This window comes from Indicator indicator, chromosome Z (genome assembly GCF_027791375.1).
Source record: "Indicator indicator isolate 239-I01 chromosome Z, UM_Iind_1.1, whole genome shotgun sequence".
Lineage (NCBI taxonomy): Eukaryota > Metazoa > Chordata > Aves > Piciformes > Indicatoridae > Indicator > Indicator indicator.
In genome coordinates, this window is record NC_072053.1 from 53,827,149 (window position 1) to 53,849,902 (window position 22,754).

The 22,754-nt window shown below is 39.5% G+C and overlaps 1 protein-coding gene across 3 annotated transcripts in view; it reads right to left on the reverse strand.

Moving 5' to 3' along the window:
• Positions 1-22,754, reverse strand: part of AGTPBP1 (ATP/GTP binding carboxypeptidase 1) — a 63,290-nt gene that overhangs the window by 8,223 nt on the left and 32,313 nt on the right. For all 3 annotated transcript variants that reach the window (XM_054397372.1, XM_054397370.1, XM_054397371.1), the window contains 6 exons: positions 21,736-21,889; positions 20,863-21,043; positions 19,240-19,369; positions 18,758-18,889; positions 16,976-17,152; positions 12,353-12,513 (listed from right to left, as the gene is read on the reverse strand). In XM_054397372.1, coding sequence (XP_054253347.1) covers positions 12,353-12,513; positions 16,976-17,152; positions 18,758-18,889; positions 19,240-19,369; positions 20,863-21,043; positions 21,736-21,889 — 935 coding nt within the window. The remainder of the gene's footprint in view (positions 1-12,352; positions 12,514-16,975; positions 17,153-18,757; positions 18,890-19,239; positions 19,370-20,862; positions 21,044-21,735; positions 21,890-22,754) is intronic.

Genomic DNA, 22,754 nt, shown 5'->3' on the forward strand with positions numbered 1-22,754 from the left:
TAAAAGAGATGTCCTCTAACTACAACTTGGTTTACAGTATGTATTTCAGTTCTCAATGTAAGCCAGTTCTTAAAAGTAAATAACATGAGACTTCTCCCTTAAGTATCATCACGGATAAACAGTCCAGGTTTTTGAACCTTCTGCTGAGACATGCGTTGATTGCTATCAGATAGGAAACTTGAACCCCAGGATATCTGGCCCAGCTGTCACATGGGCATTTTTTTTTTGGGAGCAGACTAGAATTGCACTGCTCTAGACGGACTATTCCAAGTAATTGAGGAAAGACATCTGCAGCAGAAGTCAGCTGAATTCTTCATTGAGTGAAGATATTCAATGATCTCTCCCCAGATAAAAAATTTTTCTTGCAGTACAGTTACTTTTGTGATTTTCATGACCTGGTCTTTTGGGATGGAGACTGAACCTTTCTGTTTATTGAAGTTCATAAGTATCAGTTACCTTCTACACAACAGGATTATAAACATTTCCATGTACATCCTCAATAATATTAACTTTACTGTGACCCTCACGTTATTATTCATCCATGTTCAAATGTGCTATGCCAACTACCCTGTGTTTTTGCAGTAAAACATCTTTAATTACTGCTTTCATAAAATTCAGTATGAAATCAGTGAATTGCTCAGACAGGTGGTGGAGCTGAAGGAGGAGGTGGCAAGGTTGAGAAGAATCAGAGAACGCAAGAATGGAATAGACTGGTGGAACCATACGATGCAAAGGTGGAGGCTCTTGAGAAGCAGAGAATCCCCTCCTCTCATGTCACCAGGCAGAAGGAAGTGGCCTAAGAAAAGGAGGTGAATTGCTACAGGTCCCTTGTCAGGGAGACAAGCAAACCCCATCCTAGTCTTCTTCACCTTCCCAGTTACCCCTACGTAACAGAGTGTGTCGGTGTGAGCTGAAATTCCCCCCCCCACCAACAATAACCAGGCTAGCTCAGTCTGGAAGCAAATGAAAAGCTGTATTTACAAGCAGAGTCTAAAATCTACAATGAAATGCAATGAATATATACAAATATACAAAATTCACAACATTCACAAATACATACAATCAACAGAAAAAGCACAACCGATCTCCCTTTGCTTCCCCCCAAGGGGACCCTCCCAAAGGGGCCTCTCTCTCCCAGGAGCTTCCCCCTCAGACCCCCCTGGACAGAGAAGCAGAGTTAGTTAAGCAGAAAGTTGTTAACTTAGCTGCCAAGGTCAGTACGTGTTATCTTCAGCCAGAAGAGAAGAAGAAACAGCAGCCAGACAGCCCAGCAACTGCCCCCACTGCCGAACGCAGAATGTGCCGAATGCCTTTGTTTTGGGTAATAGTTCTTAAACATTTCTATCTATCCAATGGAAGTGTTTAGAACAATTGTTATTTTGCTTTCTTACACCCAATAGTGACTTATTTACATTCTTTCACTTTCTCTGTTCTGAATTTTGCAAGGAAAAATTAAAAAGACAGTTTCAAACCATCACAGTCCACCCCTTCTAAACAATTCCATTGGCTGCTACTATCATTTATCTAATCTAAAATAATATCTACAACAATAGGTGAATAAAGACCATAGTCCATTCCGGCTATCTCAGATGTAGATGGTTCAAAAGAGTCAAATCACAGGAAAAACAGCAAACAGCTTGTTTCCTCACAGATGGAGCAAAGAAAGGAACAGGGACTCTCAGGTGACTCAGGGCTCTCAGGGTTCGTGCACCATAGATCTCATGAACTCTCCTCTTGGGCGCGATGCTGTATCTGTGCAACACTCTGAATTTAACCTCTCTCAGCCAAAGTTAGATTTCTTTGTGGAATACACTGAATTTCACCATTTTCTTGCATCACCCAATAGGTGTGACCAGGACCTTCAGCAGAAACCACCCCTCAGACAGGTTTGGCCTCTCCTGAAGGAGAAAATACCCAAACAGTTTTGCCTAACAGATTCTTTTCTCTGATAACAGGAACTCTATCACCTTCCTCCTTTCGCAACAAATCTGATTGGGCAGGTCCAGCTCGATTCACTGAACCTCTACTATTCACCAACCAGGTTGCTTGTGCTAAATGTTTCTCCCAGTTTTTCAAAGATCCACCCCCCATGGCTTTGAGAGTGGTTTTCAGCAAACCGTTGTAGCGTTCGATCTTCCCTGCAGCTGGTGCATAGTAGGGAATGTGGAATATCCACTTGATGCCGTGCTCTTTGGCCCAGTTTTTTACAAGATTGTTCTTGAAATGAGTTCCGTTGTCTGACTCAATCCTCTCTGGAGTTCCGTGTCTCCACAGGATTTGTCTCTCCAGACCAAGAATGGTGTTACGTGCAGTTGCATGAGGAACTGGATAAGTTTCCAGCCATCCAGTGCTTGCCTCTACCATAGTCAGCACATACTGCTTACCAGATGGAGAACGAGGTAGAGTGATGTAGTCAATCTGCCAGGCTTCACCATATTTGTACTTGGACCATCGGTCACCGTACCACAAGGGCTTGATCCGCTTTGCCTGCTTAATAGCAGCACAAATGTCACAGTCATGGATGACTTGTGTGATAGCATCCAGGGAAATGTCAATGGATCTGTCACGAGCCCATCGGTAGGTTGCATCTCTGCCTTGATGTCCTGACGAGTCATGGGCCCACCGAGCTAAGAACAGCTCACCTCGGTGTTTCCAGTCAAGATCAGGATCAGGATCAGAGTTTGTGTCCACCTGGGAAACTCTTGCAGCTAGATCTGCCTGATGGTTGTGGTGTTGTTCCTCAGTAGCTTTGCTCTTAGGAATGTGAGCATCGATGTGTCTCACTTTCACTGGGATTCTCTCAATGCGAGCAGCAATGTCTTGCCACAGATCTGCAGCCCAGATAGGCTTTCCTTTCCTCTGCCAGCCATTCTTTTTCCAGTCTTTCAGCCAACCCCACAAGGCATTGGCTACCATCCATGAGTCGGTGTAGAGATAAAGCTTTGGCCATCTCTCACGTTCAGCTATGTTAAGAGCTAGCTGGACAGCTTTTACCTCTGCGAATTGACTGGATTCACCTTCTCCATCTCTTGCTTCTGCAACTCTGCGCATTGGACTCCACACTGCAGATTTCCACCTTCGCTTGTTCCCGACCAGACGACAGGAACCGTCTGTGAACAAAGCATATCTCTTTTCCTCATCAGACAGATCACTGTAAGGAGGAGGTTCCTCAGCACGAGTTACTCTCTCCTCTGGAGGTTTTGCACAGCTTGTGCCTTCTGGCCAGTTTGTGATCACCTCCACCAAACCAGGCCTTTCGAGATTTCCCATTCGAGCTCGCTGTGTTATCAGAGCCATCCACTTAGACCAGGTAGCATCTGTGGCATGATGTGGTGAAGAACCTTTGCCTTTGAACATCCAATTCAGAACTGGCAATCTAGGAGCTAGAAGAAGTTGTGACTCAGTTCCAATCACTTCAGAAGCAGCTTTCACTCCTTCATAAGCAGCTAAAATCTCTTTCTCTGTTGGAGTGTAGTTTGCCTCTGAGCCTTTGTAGCCACGACCCCAGAAACCAAGAGGACGTCCTCGTGTCTCCCCTGGAGCTCTTTGCCATAAGCACCAGGTTGGACCATTGTCACTCGCGGCCGTGTACAGAATGTTCTTAATGTCTGGACCAGTTCGGACAGGTCCCAGACCCATCGCTTGGACTACCTCTCGCTTGATCTGGTCAAAGGCTGCTTGTTGCTCAGGACCCCATTGGAAACTGTTTCTCTTTCGAGTCACATCATAGAGAGGTTTCACAATCTGACTGTATCCAGGAATGTGCAGTCTCCAAAATCCCACTATGCCTAAGAAACGCAGAGTTTCTTTCTTGTTGATGGGATTTGCCATGGTGGAGACTCTGTTTATCACATCCATTGGGATGTGACGGCGACCATCTTGCCACCGCACTCCCAGAAACTGGATTTCTCTGACAGGTCCTTTCACCTTGTCTTGCTTGATAGCGAAACCAGCTTGCAAGAGAATGTCAATGATTTTGTTACCTTTCTCGAAGACTTCTTCAGCAGTCTCACCCAGATGATGATGTCATCGATGAACTGAATGTGTTCTGGAGCTACACCTTTCTCCAAAGCATCATGGATCACTGCATGGCAGATGGTTGAACTGTGAATCCACCCCTGGGGCAAACGATTAAATGTGTACTGAATGCCTCTCCAGGTGAAAGCAAACTGAGGCCTGCATTCCTCTGCTATGGGAATAGAGAAGAAAGCTTTAGCAATGTCTATGGTAGCATACCATTTGGCCTGCTTGGATTCCAGCTCATATGAGTTCCATCATGTCTGGTACAGCTGCACTCATGGGTGGAGTTACTTCATTCAAGGCACAGAAATCAACTGTCAGACGCCACTCTCCATTCTGCTTTCGCACAGGCCAGATTGGACTGTTGAAAGGTGAATGAGTTTTGCTGATGACCTTCTGACTCTCCAACTGACGAATCAAGTTTTGAATGGGCACCAAAGAGTCACGGTTGGTTCTGTATTGTCTGTGATGCACAGTTTGAGAAGCAACCGGCAGCTTTACATCCTCTATCTCATGTTGTCCCACAACTGCAGATTCATCTGAAAGCTCAGGTCTAATGGACAACTTCAATTTTCCTCCATCAATTTCTACAGTTGCTATTCCAAAAGGGTGATGGAAGGTGAGAGCCCAGATCAAGAGGCCCCTGTGTCCTACTGTCTGTCAGGTGGAAGACAGAAACTTAAATGAAGAGGTTGGGTGGTGGCAGGTTCATGGCCATGGCAAGGGTCAAGTGCACATAGCATCCTCTTCCACAAGGGAGAAGAGAAGAGTTCTGGGTGTTGGGAGACTTGCTCCTGGCATGAACAGAGGGCCCAGCATGCAGGGCTGACCCTCACCATAGGGAAGTCTGCAGTCTCCCTGGAGCCCGGATCAGGGATATCACTAAAGAACTCCTCAACATGGTGCAGTCACATGACTATTACCTATTGCTGTTCTTCCAGACAGGTGAGGAGGAAGCTGCATCCTGCAGTCTGAGGGGGATGAAGAGAGACTTCAAGGCCTTGGGACAGCTGGGGAAAGAATCTGAGGCTCAAGTTACTTTCTCTTCCCTACTTCCAGTACCCAGCCATGATATGGAAGAGAGTAGAAGAATCCAGTAGAAGAATCTGGCTTTGAGACTGGTGCTACAGGCAGGGCTTTGGGTTCTTTGATAACTGATAGTTTTGTAGGACACCAGGACAGATGGTAGTAGATAGGAAAGGCTTATCTCACAGGGAGAAAAGGGTTCAAGGACAAGAATCACAGAATTGCCAGGGTTGGAAGGGACCTCAAGGATCATCTAGTTCCACCCCCTACTAGATCAGGCTGCCCAGAGCTACATCCAGTCTGGCCTTAAAAACCTCCAGGGATGGGGCTTCTACCACCTCCCTGGGTGACCTATTCCACTCTGACCATCCTCATGTTGAAGAACTTTTTCCTAACATCCAATCTGACTCTACACATTTCTAGTTTTGTTCCATTCCCCCTAGTTCTATCACTACCTGACACCCTAAAAAGTCCTTCACCAGCTTTCTTGTAGGCCCCCTTCAGATATTGAAAGGCCACAAGAAGGTCTCCTCGGAGCCTTCTCTTCTCCAGACTGAATAGCCCCAACTCTCTCAGTCTGTCCTCATAGGAGAGGTGCTCCAGCCCTCTGATCATCCTCATGGCCCTTCTCTGGACACCTTCCAGCACATCCAGGTCTTTCCTGTAATAGGGGCTCCAGAAGTAGGTACAGTACTCCAGGTTTCCATTCGTTCCTTTTCTCATCTAGCATTATTGAAGTTTGATATCAAAAAGAAAGCAGCAACAACTTGTTATTCACTGAAAGCATTTTCATACCCATCATAAACAGTATGCTTTAAAAGTCAAAAATATAAGAACCATGAAGTCTGAAGGATTGCATTTATCACAGAATCATAGAATTGTCTGGAATGGGTTGGAAGGGACCTCCAAAGTTCATACAGTCCAACCCCTTCTGCAGTAAGCAGGGGCATCCTCAGCTAGCTCAGGCTGACCAGAGCTCTGTTGAGCCTCATCTCCAGAGAAGGGGCCTGTCATGGATTGAGTTGAACCTGCTGCTGTTACTCATGCTGTTTCATGCTGGGTGGGATTTTTTTTTCCCTGTAATTGACTGTGCTGCTTCTGCAAATAGGCTAATCTAATAATACATGATTACCTTAGTTTAATTAGGCTATTAACTAAGGTAATTATGTATTGTGCTTATGATATCTTATGTTACATTAAACTCTTATCTCTTTATATCAGCCCTGAGTTGTATGTGTTACTCTTACCCTCGCTTTTGTGCTTGGGGAGCAGGCAGGTTAGTCCTTGCGCTAAACTGTTACAGGGCCTCCCTGGGCAACCTGTGTTCCCTGTGTTCCACTACCCTCACAGTAAAGAACTTGTTCCTAAAATTCAATCTAAGTCTGCTCTTCTCTAGTTTGAAACCACTGCCCCTCATCCTATCACTACAGGCCTCTGTAAACAGTCTGTTTCCATACTTCTTGTAGGCCCCCTTCAGGTACTGGAAGGCCACTATTAGGTCTCCTGGGAGTCTCCTCTTCTCCAGGCTGAACAACCCCAGCTCCCTCAGCCTGTGCTTCTATCAGAGGTGCTCCAATCCCCTGATCATTTTCATGGCCCTCCTCTGGACCTGCCAGAACAATAATTATCCCTTTCAGATCAGCTGCCTTGGCTTCACCATAAATCAATTCTTTCCTCCCCTCATGCACTCCCACTGCCCTCTTCCCCATTTTTATCAACATATCGTTCCCATAAGCCTGAGCCCAGCTTCTGACTGACTACATGAACCTGAAGCTTCCTGTGAAGCTGCCATTTTTTCACTCTACCCAACATCCTTGTCCTGCTATAGCTGAGCAAGTCCATGTGACAAGTTTGCGGAGCTCAGAGGAGAACAAGCTGGTCATTTGATAAAAAAGGACAACACGAAAGGAGGCTGTAGAGAGATGGATGTTGGTCTCTTCTCCTCAGTAACAAGTGATAAGAGAAGAGGTGACCTCAGGATGCACCAGGGAAGATTTGGATTGGATGTTGGGAAGGACTTCTTCACCAGAACGGTCGTTGGGCATTGGAATGGGCTGCCTAGGGATGTGGGGATGTCACCATCCCTGTAGGTGTTTGGAAGATGTGTGGATGTGGTATTTTATGACATGGCTTAGTAGTGGGCTTGGCAGTGCCATGCCAGCTGTTGGGCTTGATGATCTTGGAGGTCTTTTCCAACCTAAATGATTCTGTTTCTATTTCTGTAAGTAGGTGTAACATGTGAGTATTAAATTTTGAAGTTCAACATGCTGCACCAATGCACACATGGAACTCACATGTGCCCTATTGAAAGACTATCATTTTTACAAGCCAGCCACAACAGCTGTCAAGCAAAACTGTCTACTTACAAAATTATATAAAAATATATGGCAGAAATACCAAGGGATTGGGACCTTGGCTATGGAGGTTCTAAGGGAGAGAAATGCAACCAGACCGTGATTTTAGAACCTTGTATTCTAATTAGCTAAACTGACACTCCAGTTAGAAGCTGTCCACAACATCAGCACTCAGTATCTTTTGAGGACAAACAACTTTTTCATCGTTTCACAGACCCAAAGAATGGCAGAGGTTGAAGCAACCTCTGGAAGTTGTCTTGCCCAACACCACTGCTCAAGCAGGGTCACTTACAGCAAGATGTCCACACAGCTTTGGACTATCTCCAGGGACTACATATCTTCCATGTGAAACTTGTTCCAGTGTTTGAGTAAACTCATACAACTATATATAAAAATTATATATATTTAATGCTCTAGGGTTCGTGGATGTTGCCTCTTAGCCTCTCACCAGACATCAGTGATACAGTCTGGCTCTATCTTTACAACCTCCCTTTAGGTATTTGAGTACCCCTTGATCAGATGTGTTCCCTGAACCTTTCTCCTCTCCAGATCACATCTTTCTGCTTTCCTAGCCTTTCCTCCAATTGAAGATGTTTTCAGTTCCTTAATATCTCAGGGGCCCCTCACTGGACTCTCTCTACTATGTCCATGTCTCTCTAATACTGGGGAAACCAGAGCTGGACAGTAACCCAGGTGTGGCCTCACCAGTGATGAGGACAGAGGAAGACCCTCAGCATCCTGGTAACACTCATAATTAGAAGCACAGAATAGTATTGTTATCTTTCTTTGCAGTCAGGGCACATTGCTGGCTCATGTTCAGGTTGGTGTCCATTATAACCCCCATGACATTTTCTGCAAAGCTGCCTTCCAGATGTTCAACCCACAGCAAGTTCTGATGCTCGAGACAAGCTGCTCCTCCTTGGATGTGGGACTTCGTACTTCTTGCTGAACTTAACAAGATTCCCACTGGCCTGTTTCTACAGCTTGTCAAAGTCCCTGTGAATCAGTCACTCCTAGTCTGACATCATCTTGAAACTTGCTGAGGATACACTCTAACCCCATTGTCTAAGTCATTAATCCAGATGTTAAACAGGAATGGGCCCAGTATTGTGACCCAGTACAATGCTACTGTCTAGTACACTGCTAGATACTTGCCTCCAACAAGACTTTGTGCTTCTGATCACCACTCTCTAGGCTCAGTAGTTCAGACAGTTTTCAATACACCTCACTGTCTTTCCGTCCAGCCCTGATTTCACCAGCTTCTCTGTAAGGATACTACAGCAGATGTCAAAAACCTTACTGAAATCAAAGGAGACAACATCCACTTCATTCCCCATGTCTAACAAGCCAGTCATTTAATTGTAGAAAGTTATCAGGTCAGTCAAGCATGATTTCTTTTGATGAATCCATGTTGACTACTTACGATCACCACCTTCTTCATGTGAGTACCAGATCCAGCAGAGGACCTCTCCTCTTGGTCCTTGTATCACACTGGGTTTGGAAGTTGTCATTAGTGCTCTCCAGGAAGGTCCTGGATTGCCCATGTCCTGTTTTGTTCTGCCAGCAGATATATATGGGGATTGAACGACCAGGGATTGCAAATATGAGGCTGCTTCTAGCTGGCTGGAGAAGGCCTGTTCCATTTGTTCCTCCTAGTGAGGAAGCCTACAGCACCCACCACTACTACTTTCAACTTCACCCACAAGCTCTTGGTTGGGCTAATCACTCATCCCCAGGACAACCTTCATGCATTCCACCTGCTGTCTGACATAAAGGGCAACTCCTCCTCTTTGTTTTCCCAGCCTGTCCTTACTTACAGAGCCTGTACCTCTTCCCTGCAGCACTCCAGTTGTGTGAAGCATCCCATCACATTTCCATGTCCCAAACAAGATGACAGCCCTGCAACTGCACACAGACCTTTAACTCCTCCTATTTATTCCCCATGCTACATGCATGCATTAGTGTGCAGGCACTTCAAAGAGGCACCCAACTGATTAAAATTCCTAGAAAGGATCTGGGGTTTTTACATATGATCCCTCATAGCACTTCCTTGCTTACATGCAAATACTCAAGAGAAAGCCATAAAGCAATGCTTTGGAATAGTCAAAGGCTAATCTAGTTGTTCACATTGCCATATATTGCTTGTGTATTCTATTAGTCTCCTGTGGAGACTGCAGATTGCCCAGATGACTACTCCAGAACTTTATTTTTCCTTGCCATAAACAATTTTTACCTAAGTCTAGTCTTGATTTTCCTTGTAATGTAAGGAGTCTCCTTAAGGACATTTACTCCAGGTCCTGTCTGCCCTAGGGAGAACAGACTCTTTGCCTATAAATACAATATAACAAATGCAACTGTCATGTTTCTTTAATTCTTTTCCATCTCCTAGCTTTCCTTTCCATTTTGATAAAGGCCTTGTGTGGAAAACCATAATCACTTAATTTTATTTGCTGTAGTAAGACTTCCTCTGTCATAAAAATGGAATTCTGTCTAGTGATTTCCCTCAAGAGCTTTACACTGTAAAACATAACCCCTTGGTTCCACAGCTTTACTTCAAGGAATCTATTTGTGGTTCACTATGGAAACTTTTTCACTTCCTTAACAGTTAACATTTTTCATTTCTCAAGTTTCAGTCTTTTTTGTCAACACTTAGATATAATCCCAAAGAACAACTGAAAGATCAGTCAGTAAGCTCCTCATGTATTTTAAGAGGAATTCTAAACAGATGACCTTCAGAAAAATACATATCCAAAATCCCTCACAACACACATAAAACTATACATACAAAATCCAGTTTTATTTCTCCTTAGGCTGACGATCCCTGTCCAAAACCCCACTCAATCTGTGTTTCCCCAATCCAAAATTGCAGGACAAAACAGCTGCTTTCCATAATTACCTAACGATTAACTGTCTCAGCATCCAGCATAGCAGGAGTAGAAGAAAATTTTCTGTGCTAATCTCTCTGCAATACTGCTCATTAAACTACCATGTTACATAAGTGGACCAGTAAGAGATTTTTTATGAACAAAGCAGATAATTATATTAAGTCATTCTAATTATATTAATTCATTCTAATTGCCAACTTTTCAACCCAGGCAAGGAATAAAAGAAAAAGGAATTCAAAACTATTCATAGTTTATCCTTGCCCTTATTTTAAACACACTGCAGAGATAGTGAAATTTGGTTTTACTTTTGCAAAATTAAGGAAACTTATTTTATTTACATTTTCAAACTACACCTTACAAGGCTGACAGTAATTCATACATCAAATGAAAATTTAAGAATCATACACTGAACAATATGTTACAAATGCTGAGATCTGTTCTCTGCTGCTACCATGTTTTGGTATCAATATTATGTTAGTAAACAACACCAAGGCATTCTTAGTGATTAAAATCCTGTGCTTTGCCTGCACTGGAGACACCACACTAACGTAATTCCAACAATTGTAGAGCACTTTTGGCCTTTTTTTTCCCCTATGCCTACCATACAATTCTCTTCCTTCCAAAAGACCTACATAAATTTCAGTGAGTCTTACACACTGGTGGTGTTACTCCAAGCCTTGTGAGCCTATCTCTTCCAGGAGTGAGTCACTAACTCAGTCTTACCCAAGCACAAAATTTCATCTGACAGCAAAAATCTAATAATTATAAGCACACTAATGCTGTTAGTGAGCAAATAATTCTGGAGGATCCAGCCACCACTGGAGTGACAGATATACAGATTACCACCACTACTCTTCATACACTTTTAACTACTTCTTTAAATAACTCTCTTAATTGTTTCTCCTACTGTTCTCATCACCTTTTCACTTATGCTTCACTTTCATTACTATCTGGAAGTATAAACACAAGCTCCAGTCCTTCTCAATAGTCCAGATACTGGTTAACACTCATATTTTAAATGCTGGAACTAAACATCATCCTTCTCTTCCACAGAGCACTACAGATGTCCTCATCTATCTCTCCTAGTGTGTATGGTCTACAAACAAATCACTCAGTAGTCTAGCACCTAATGAAAGTCTCGGTTCCAAGCATTTCCTTCTTTCAGTTGCACAATAACAATAATAAATTTCAAATTTTCCCCAAATCTCCACAGCATTGCTTTAGCTAAGTTGGGGCTCTATATAGCCAAGGCCACTATAAAAGTGTTTCCAGCTCTAAGTATGCCAAAAGGTGACATTATAGCGTGTAAACCTTACTCCTTCCCAATCTTTTTCTGGTCTGGAACTCTGCTTTATCTAATCTCTAACCAGATCTTCAGAAAGAGATTCTTGTGCATATGAAACCACTTACTTGATGTGAAATCCCATTTATCAGGTACAAGTGGATACTTCAGTGATAAAACACACAAATGGAAATATGCAATAGTATGCATATAGATTTTTAAGAACTGACAAAATAAGCTAGCTACTGATACAATTAATTTCCTTTGTCACCCAAAGTTTTCTTCATTCATTTTAAGTTATTGAAGTGTATTATATATCTCTGCCAGAGGGAGAAAGAAAGAAGAAAAAAAAAATTTGAAAGAAATCTTACAGTTCTTACAGTGCTTTAACTCACATACTTTGTATTTGTCTAAATGTATTTTTAATACTGTAGCCAGTAATAAAAGAAAAAAAAAAAAGCTCTCAAAGAGACAATTGAGACCTAAGATCTACTGAATTTTACTGCACATAACTCTTGGATCACATTAAAATTGCCAGTGTTTATCCTAGCACAAATGTCAAATGTGATGTATAGGCCAACTCTGTGTTTTCTTTACAAGCTTGAAACAACTGAGTTAATGAAATAGGTCTCCAAGATATTCAAATTATTGTTATACTAAAAGATCACAAGGCAACAATGTTGTTCTTGAGTGAAATATGAGAGCAACATTTTTGAGAGAATCTTTACATCTCTTGAAAAATGCAATGTTTGCTAAAAAAAAAAAATATAATAAATGTGTAGTACCTTGTCACTTTACAGCTTGACTCGATCAGCTCATTTTCAATATCCAACAGACTAGAAGGCAGATTGTGTTCCACAGGTGATGTCATTCTTTTTAAACGCAGTAAACCAACACAGAACTTTGCTCCCATCTCCTCCAGTTCTCTTGTCCCTATCTGCAATCCCTAATTTAAAAATAAGATTTACAAAACCAAAATACATACATGCATACTACACACACTGCAAAACTGCAATTGAAAACACATTTCATTATTTTATTTAACACACTTTCTTATTCTAAAGACAGAACAAACAGAAAGCAGAGTAAATACTTCACAAGAGAAAATTCAGAGAGTAACTACATAATTCCTCTAAGGTTGAGCAGACATTTCTGGACAACTCCATATTTCTTTGGAGCTTCCTAGTCTACACTTCTAGTACATCAATATTAACAGCACTGCATCCAAGGGCACTGAAAGAGAGACAAAGATCACGCCCAAGTTTATAAATATAGATTATTTTTAAAACCTGAGACAAAAATGTTTATAGGAATTTCACATATTAAGATTTCAAATACAAGATTCTCCAACAGAAGTTCCATCAGAAGGAAAAAAAAGAGAATTCATATTATGGCTATGACCAAGCTCTTTGCTATGTTCTGACACATCAATAAGATTATTTAAGGCAATAAAGCTACTCCTTGACACAAACATCTCTTCCCCTCCTGTATGTTAGAGGCTACATGTGCTAACTTTGAAAGCATGTACTCACACATTTATTAATTAGAAACAACAAAGTATAAAAAGCCATAGCTGTTTTCTAATTCAAATGATACAGCAAGGCATTTTCCTCTGCAAATATTATTTAGGAGGTAGAACTTAGGTAGCATTCTCCATGTTTCCATAAGTGATAAAGCATGCCATCACATAATTCTACTGTTTTAATTTAGCCAGCAGTGCAAAATGCATAGACAGAATCTCTGGCCTCAACTACTTTATGAAAAGAGAATGATATTCCATAGTGACCCTCAACAGTTATGGAATTGGCTAGTACTGACTGTATACACACTAAGAAATTCAATGTCACAACCCAACTCAATCTCCCCCTTCGCACCATATGTATCTCAGAATTTAAAAGGATTCTAGTTTGCATCTTCTATGCCTCTTATGATAAAGAATATTTTTAAATGAACTTTGACAAAACAGGCAGGGAAGCAGAAGAACCAGGAACTGGTGGCGACCTAAATCATCAAGGAGGAAAACATAGGAAGCAGAAGAATGGAGTAGATTTTCACAAAAAGCTAAAAGACACACAGGCAAGCTTTGTCTATGTTGCCACACTGATGATGTAGTTTAAAATGTAATGTTCAAAAGAATCTGTTATGTAGCTCTTGAAACAGTACAGTTACATGCTCTTCATGTTTTGAACAAGTGCATACTTCATAAATTGGAAGTTTGGAAGTTTGATTCTGTTTTTCTTGATTTTTTTTTCTCAGTAATATTCATAAACAAGGTGCTTTTTAATAACAAGAAAGCTAACTCTATATCCACTATTCTAAGCAGTGCCATCCTCCAGCCAAACAGTACAGAAACCTGTTAGCTGTGAACAAGAGTTGGATATCTGAATATTATTTTAATAGTAATACTACTTACCTCTTTTACAGTGCTTTTGTGCTGTAGGTTTCAAAACACTTTATTAATAAAGGAAGAATTATCCTCACTTTACTGATGAAGAAATGGAGGCAGAGAGGGTTGAAGCGATTTGCACAGTGTCTCACAGCATGTCACTGACCCCGCTGGGAACAGAAATCAGTTCTCCTCACTCACAGTGCAGTACCTTATCCACAGAGGACAGTTCTGGGGTTTTGGTTGTTTGGGGTTTGGTGGTTCTTTTTTGTTTGTTTTAAAATTTGTTTGCATATCAGTAACATTCAAAGATAGCTAGGGCTCCACTATGCTAACCACAGGAAGATACAGTCCCTGCCCTGAAGAGATTAAAATAATATTAAAGAGGCAACAAGTATGCAGAAGAAGAAGGGTAACAGTAATCTCACGGTTACAGATTACTAATGTGCACTACTTGATGGTTCACAAACTTTTCCAACCATTGTCTACATCTGTTGCTGAAGAGGTTATCGTTAGTTGGCAGATTCTTTACAGACAATGTAGTAAGAGTTGCTCTAAGTCAAAAAAGGAGAAGAGAAGTAAGTGCAAAAACAACTGTTAGAAAGATAAATAGCATATGCATGGCTGCTATTTCCAGCACAGCAGAAAGAGAATGAAACTAAGGAGACCTAAATGGATGATAAAATAAATTATAAAATAAAATTGCTAGGTAACAACATCTTTTAAATAAACTTAAGAACAAGGTAATATTCCCAAATTTATTAATCTCCAATCAGAAAAGGGATTGGTTTCAGTTTTCAGGTAGTTTGAATTGCTGAAGAAATTGTTCTTTTGTCTGCCATTTTAATTATCCTCCACAGCAGATCTTAGAGCATCTTTTCACCTGAATGCTTGTTTTCCAGTGTCTTGACTAACAGATGACTGAGCAATATTTGCAGGACTAATTCTCAATGCATTCCCAAAACCCCATGCAAGCAGTTAAAAACAAGATTGCTTCCAGAGATAACTGTCACCAGGGATCCTAAATTCAGGTAAGAATTACTAACTTCATTTCAACAGCTTCCTGGCTGGAAATAATCCAGCATCACCATCATCTGCGTAAAATTAAAAAGAATAAAAAAGAAAAAATTATGTTCTGATATTATCCAGCTTTAGTAAATACTCAGCATTTCTTCCACAAAGAACAGAATGGTTGAATAGTCCTCTTTGTGCTTTGAACAAAATTCGGGAATGATGCCAAGTCAGAAGAAGACTGAAAAGCGCATCATGATACACAGTTCACTCCCTCAGATCTGAACTGTCATGTCCACTAAGGTGGGAAGCAGGAGAGAAGACAGTTTCTCAGAGGAGAGTTCAACTCCTCTCTGTTTTGAAATAACACACTATGAAATAAAATAATCTAATTTATACCATAAGAGTATTTGTAGAGTTGCTGGCTCCACCTCACTTCACCCAAAAAAAAAAAAAAAAAAAAAAAAAGCCTGTCTTTGTTTTGCCTAGTCACTTTGGCCTTTTAGATACATTTTCTTAAGTTTGAGCATTATTGTAGTGAAGAAAAAAATTAAGAATCTCTCTGTATATTTAAAGGATGACTAAGACGTCACAGATTGTTTTATTCCAAATAAAATGAATGACAGAACAGCAACTTGATATCATCAACTGGTTTATATTGCATAGAAGAATGTTCTTCCATTTTGAGTGAATTTTTTTTTTCCATAGATTTCAGGCATTCTCTTCCTCCCTTACTGAAGAAGAGCTTTGCATGTTATCCATCTCAAAAGTTTGTCCACAAAGCACCTTCAGTTCACTTTTCTCTAACAACACTGCCAAAACCATGATGGTTCATGTTTAAGAATATTCTGGAAGTTTCAAAATAAGCAACTTGCATGAGTTGCTACTTTCTAAAGCTTAATAATGATATCTAAGAAATAATGGAATTTTCTGACAACAGCAGGAATGCTTCTGTTAACTAACAAAAGTAACTTACTCATTCAGTACTTATACATCTACTGAAATTTTGCCAAAATATCTGTCTAGGGAGATAAGCATGTATGTTGGAACACACATTAATATTTTAAGTATACCTTGTTCTAACTTTTTTTTTGTTCTTCCTACACCACTTCCTTTAATCCCAAGCCTTCTGACTCTTTATCATCACCTTATTTGAGACTTGGGGTCATCTTCTTAATTAGCACTTTAAAAAAATATATAAAAATCTGTTTTCAAGTGGAGAAAACTTACTTCATCCATGAATGTTCATTTAAAAAGTCCACTTCAATTTGTAGCTATATTTAACACAGTGACAGAAGCTGAAGATCAGATGTGAGGGTGGTGGTTCTCCTGGGTTTTCCCCTTCAAATATTTTCTTTGAACTAAGTTTTTTACTAGTGAAAAACTATGAATAGGGTCACGTTTTGTTTTCAAATATCCATCCCTGTAAACACTTTTGATGGAGACAAATTGTAAGTAAGTTTTAAGTAAAGAAGTCATCAACTATAAGTTCAGTGATGTGGAATCAGTAGTTCTGCTAACCTGATATGAAAGTGTTTTGATGGATAAGACTGTTTTTGCAGCTACTCAGGAAAATTCTGTAAGGGTCACTACTAAGTATCCGCTAAAGGATCATGAACTGCCATGGTGAAGTCTGAAACTGCAATATGTAAAGGAAAATTTAAGTCTACTATGGGCATTTATTACTACCCCATTTTAATAACCTACTGGAAAGAACAGTTCTGATTTTGTAAACTACATGCATATATATGTGTTACAAGTGGTAATTAATATTAATCTGGTTAAAACAGCCAATACGCTTAACATACCATGAGGGAGGGTGTTAAGTGACAGATGAAAACTGTTACACAACCTGTAACATTCTAAATTACATCATTTCACTCTAGCGCACACAGATCTGAGAAGAGTTTTACAAGTTTAATGCAAGCGAGCAAGTGGAGTTATAGAAAAAGAAACCAGTGCAAACGTAAGAAGTGGTAAGCAAGACAGTTTAACTGATGCATTTTCTTACCTTATACTTTCCCTGGTCACATCCACATAATGTGCTTTCCATTGTGTAGCTCCTCAGTACTCCTATCTCTCGCCAGACAACAACTCGCGCTGTTGATTCTTTAGACTTTTCCACTACAAAGCTGCAGCTGCCCATGCAGAATGCTGGGGCAGTTTGACTCAGGATCTTAGGGAGTGCCTGCAGGACAGTAATTTGGAAAAAAAAATACAACAATTCCCTTATGTCACATATGCAAGCAAGAGGGAGTGGAATATGCAGTCACAAACTGTTATCAGAAAAATTTGCTGCAATGTGAATTAAAAGAACAAGAATGAAAATATTTCTCCATATTCAGTTTTCAAAACTCACTGTGTTCAAGTGACAACAGGCTTGCCATTTCCTTCTTATTAAAATCCTCTTCTTCAGATCCAATCACTAAAACTGTTAGTTATGTGGGTAAGAATCAGGATATAAAAGAACTCTTTAAGTGATCACCATCTCCTCCTAACTGACTGATATTACTTTGCTCAAATTAAGTGTACTACATACCCCATATAACTAATTTTAAGTTAGTTTCCAACTGTTTAAATGATCCACTGTGCAGACCTAACATAGGCACTATTTTATTAACATACGAAATTCATTTGTATTCAGCAAAGCACTAGGTGCATATTTAACTTCAAGAGCATGAAAAAGACAGTTATACAAATTTATGTATTTGACTAATCCTAAATGATTACATTCTTTCCAGCTTTTATCAGTTAAGCCAAAGCACATCATCATTTTGAATTTACTATTTCAGCAGTACAAACACCCTTATTAGTGTAAGCTTGCCCAAAATTCCACTCCATCTTTTTGAAACTATAAGTCTTTTCCCACAGCTCTTACTGACTATTGTCTTTTGTGTGTTATGGTAGCGCAGGCTGAAGTTACAAACCTCACATGGGGAAGTGACATCACATGGGCATGTGATCCTTTTGAACAGTAGAGGTGAATGGCATTAGACTCAGTATCTGGGAAACCAGACAAGAAAATCAAGCAGGGATTATTTTTTTTTTCCTAAAAGTGTGGAAGATTTAAGAGGGGGGAAAAAAAAATCTGAAAGCATCAGTACTCATTGACACTCACAGATTCCTAAAAAGCATTTTAATGTGCATTCACATGCTGGTGATTCTTCATCACACCTGAAGAAACCATGAAGTTCGGACGCATTGGGTTGCACAGATTTGCACTTGCCACAAGGCGGCAGAGGAGTTACACAGAAGAAACAGGCAACGCATCTGCAGTCTACAACACAGCGGATGTTGCTTGTGCCAAGTTTATGATGTATGCGTACCAGGGACACGTGTCTTAACAAGTTTAAAGAGGAACTTTTCCCATTTCCATACACCAAAATTAGTACTTCCTGCGGAGATATAGTATTTTTATTTTCTTGCTGATAGAATATTGTTTACCATGTTTAAATGACTCCTTTTTTCATCCAGTAATTACAAAAACACAGATGCATATTTTCCATGTATTTACTATAATGGTAATGTTGAGCACAAATAACAAAGTATTGACATAGAGACCCCCCAAAACAAAGCACTGTACTAACAGTGAATCCTTCACTTTATTAACTAAGCAATATTTAAAGCTCTCAAAATACTTTGAAGTACACTCATGAAGTAAAAAGCAATCATTCTAAGCAAGTCTTTGCTTCTGCTATGAAGTCATTATGTGCACAGAATAATATTATGAAGTTATTTGGAAATTATATCCCAAATTCATGCCGAATGAAAAAGCTACAAACAAGAAACTTACCCTGTAACCAGGGTCTTCCACTAGGTCACAAGAGGCAGCATTAACATTTGTGTGCCACATTGTCTCTTTGATGCTGCAGCCATACATAAATACATTTTTTTTACGAGAGTGACCATGATAATCACAGTAGACCTACAATAAATCATTTGACAAAATAAAGTCAAGACATGTGGAATTACCATTTTATAAAAGTAATATAAGAACAAATAAATATTTTTATTTGTACCGTTGAAAGTTCCAAAGAGTTAGGAAATGCAACTCCTTATATAACTTGTGCATTAAGATAAAAATAGGAAGGATTGATCTAAGGAAGATTTACCCTAGCAAAGGAAACAGATTTAGATCCAAAGGTTTGCAGTGGAGCAGTTCTCCAATTCAAATTTAAATGTAACACAGTTTACAAGACCAAATTAAAATGTTTACAGACTAGCTACATATACAAGGTTAAAAAGATGCAGAATTGCTTACAGATGCATACTCACCAAAGGTAAACGTTTTATAGCAGCCAGATATTGCAGTAACCCTTTAGCATGGTAAATAGTGGGATGCAGATCTGGATTTGGATTTTGCCACTGTCTGTTTAAATCTTCTCCACTTAAAGAGCAACGGTGGCTATTGGAGGGGGGGTAGGGGGGAGTGGAAAAACACATGATGTAGTCTGTATTATCATACTTTAAATAAGCCTCCCCCCCACTTCAAGTTTTCCTCATCACCACTGCTTCTTTGGAAGGAGTTTGGTAAGACACAAAGTTCAGTTTTCTAGATAATAGAAGTGCTTGGGGGTTTTAAACTTATGTCAAAGAAAACTAAAAATAAATTAGAAGTAGATTCTTAGATGAGTTAATTTTAATCTTCCTTTGTTGTTGAAATTGAAAGTTTGTCATTCTATTCAAATGCTATTTCAAAATCAGTCATTTTGAATATATGAAATCTTTATAGTTTGGTGTCTAGACTTCTGTAATATAAAGACTAATGACAACCAGAAATCTAAGACTTGAAACATTAATTTTTTATGAGACAAGTAGCTGTGAGAAAAACAAGAAAGAAAAACAAACAAACAAAAAACCAAACCAGCAAACAAATAAAAAACCCCACCAAAACCAAATAACCCCAAACAATCACCACCAAAAAAAAGCCCCTAATGAATAAATACAACTTATCTCCATATTCAGCCAACTACCAGAAAGAGCTTTTACACTTGAAAAAATTCATGACCAGTTTGTTTGTCTTTAGATTGCATCTGCTGGGACAGATTTCTTAGTTGCTCCTGCGTTAAACTTTCCCTTGTATTCTGAATTATTTAATTACAGGTGTTCTGTTACAGACATACTTTTACATATACCAGGATAGGGTTCTACTCAAATCCACAACTGGTTTGATTTTTATTATTTTGTTCACAAAATCTCTGAAAATACTACCCATAGCTGGGTAGAAAGGAACTGTAGCTTCACCATAACAAAATTTCCATTTCATATGAATTCCCTGTAACCAAATGAACAGGCTGTTAAATGTTTGCTTGTACCAGTTTCAAAAGAATCTGAAATACTCCTTAATATGCTTCAGAAAAGAGGCAGTAAGTGAAACAATTATTATTAATAATTTATAAAATGACTATTAATATTACTAAAGAATTACTAATTTAATAAACTCTCTTATCCTTTCTCTTGCACATCTATTAACTTTCCACCTTTTAGTGCCATTTGACAACAGATTTTCATATGATCCATCTAAAAACTGTAACTTTTTTTAATTACATAACAAGTGTTCTCAGATACAAGGATTGTTCCTTTTCATGAGAACCATGAATTTGTTTAGCTTTCCCTAAAAGCAGTCCACACCTATCCATGATTATCACGATTACCTTCTATGAACAACTGAAAATACTTTCTATAAAAGCAAAATTCATGGAAAATGTATCTGCCTTTAAAAATAATTAAAAAGAAGGGAAAAAAAAGAAAAGTTTTTGCAATTTTTAAGTGAAGGGTTTTTTTCCATATTAAGTATTGCACTTTTATACTTCTAGGATTAATATTTTATTTTTTTAAATAACAGATCCAAAGACTTACTAGTACAGATCACATACTTGCGAGTAAACTTATGCTTACTTTCCATTGATGACACCATCTGGATTGAGCATGGGGATAATTTTGAAAATGTAAGATTCTCGTAAAGATTGGGCACTTGGATTATTGCTCATAAGGTATTCCAGTGTTCCCTTCATAACCCAGCTTGCATTAGTCTCTCCAGGATGTACACGAGCAGATAGGAAAATGTAAGGACGATTCCCTAAAAGAAGCATGCATTGAAGTTGTAACATGACTCTCACTAAGTAAACAGTTTGTTAACTGAAAAAAAAGCGACAAAGGACAGCTTCATTTATTGCAGTGCAACAACATAGTATTTGGGAGAGTATTAGTATTCTTGATAGAGCTTTCCGGAGTGTTCTGGAATAATCTTGTAATGACTCCTAATTAAAGAGCTCTCACAATGGAGCTTTAAATTCTGTCAGACAATTACAAAGTCCCTATTTTGAGCTGGCAATCATAACATGATGGTTTGACTTTTTTTTTTTTTTTCCCAATATCCAAGAAAAATGCTGGAGTGGAAGAACAAACCAGGAATGCTGTCATAACTAAAGCTCGCTTCACATCAACAAGCTAATAACCTGGACATTTAAAAAAAAAAATACTTAGAAGTCAGGTATTCTTTCCCAAGAAATGTAACATAAAAAATATCTAGCAACTCATTTAAAATATGTGGATATATATACACTTACATATCCAAATATAAATACCGTTATTTGACTACCACAAATATATACTACTAAATACAAAGCAAATCCTCAAATACTGACACCTCTTAACTTCAAGAAATTCAATAACCACATTTTAACATACACAAAAGCCACTACTAGGGCTTTTTCGTAGAGAGCTGGGTTTACGTTATTCTCAGTTGATGAGAAAGAAATTCATACTTACTGAAGTGACAGATATGTTCATAGTAATTGGACTCTGGCATGGCTGTAATAGTGACTAAAGGACAACTATTGCCAGCCAGGGTCTCACAGAGAACATCTTGTCGAAAATATATCTGTTGAGGGTTGTGCAGAGATTCCAGCTTCTGAAGATGCATCTTCATCCCAAAAACAATGAAAACAAACTTCAAATCTTTTGCAGTCACATATCATAGTGTATTCCATAGGCACTATTTAACTGATCTTTCTTTTTGTTATTCTAAACAAGTTTCCACTATAATTTTGGCCACATCATTCTAAGACTGTTTTTCCAACTGCTTCAAGGAATATGGAGGCACAGACGGTACATTATTTTCTACCAAATGATACTGTAAGAGTACGCAGAAGTTAAGAACCTCTGCTTCATGGAGGTTATCTGATCAGGGACCTTTCCAGTGCAGAAGGGGATAACAAAGGGAGAAGCAATAAACAGAGACAGAGAGCTACAATCCTGATAGAACAGGCAAAACAAGAACAATAAAAAAGATGAATGTCTCCAGTCTTTAACTGATGAGCCATTAAGAACATACAGGCAAAGCTTAGGAGTAGGCCACCTAAGGGATGAGAATAACCAAGAGGAACATGAGAATTTGGGATATTGAAGGCAGGGCCATGGGACTATGCAAAATTTGCAAAGTCTGCTCTTAGCTATTTCTCTGCACAGCCTCGCTTTCCATCCTGTGCATGCCAGTGCTGTGTGAACTAGGTGCAACTAGCAAGACAGGTGAATGGATTTGGGGGTCATCAAATTGTGTGAGCAAAGGTCTTGGCCTCAGCAGATGGAGAGATGGTTTTTGTGAGCACCACAGACTGTGTCCAAAGTACCAACTACTGTTGGGATCAAAACAAGTGAATTTGGTGCCAGCAGCTGCATGTGTAGGCAGTGTAGGCACTCTTCAGTCTGTCAGGAACAAGGAAGGTCAGTCTTGGAGTCAGTAAAGGTCTTGGTCCCAGTCCAGCCACTGGGGCAAGAAGTGTATGTGT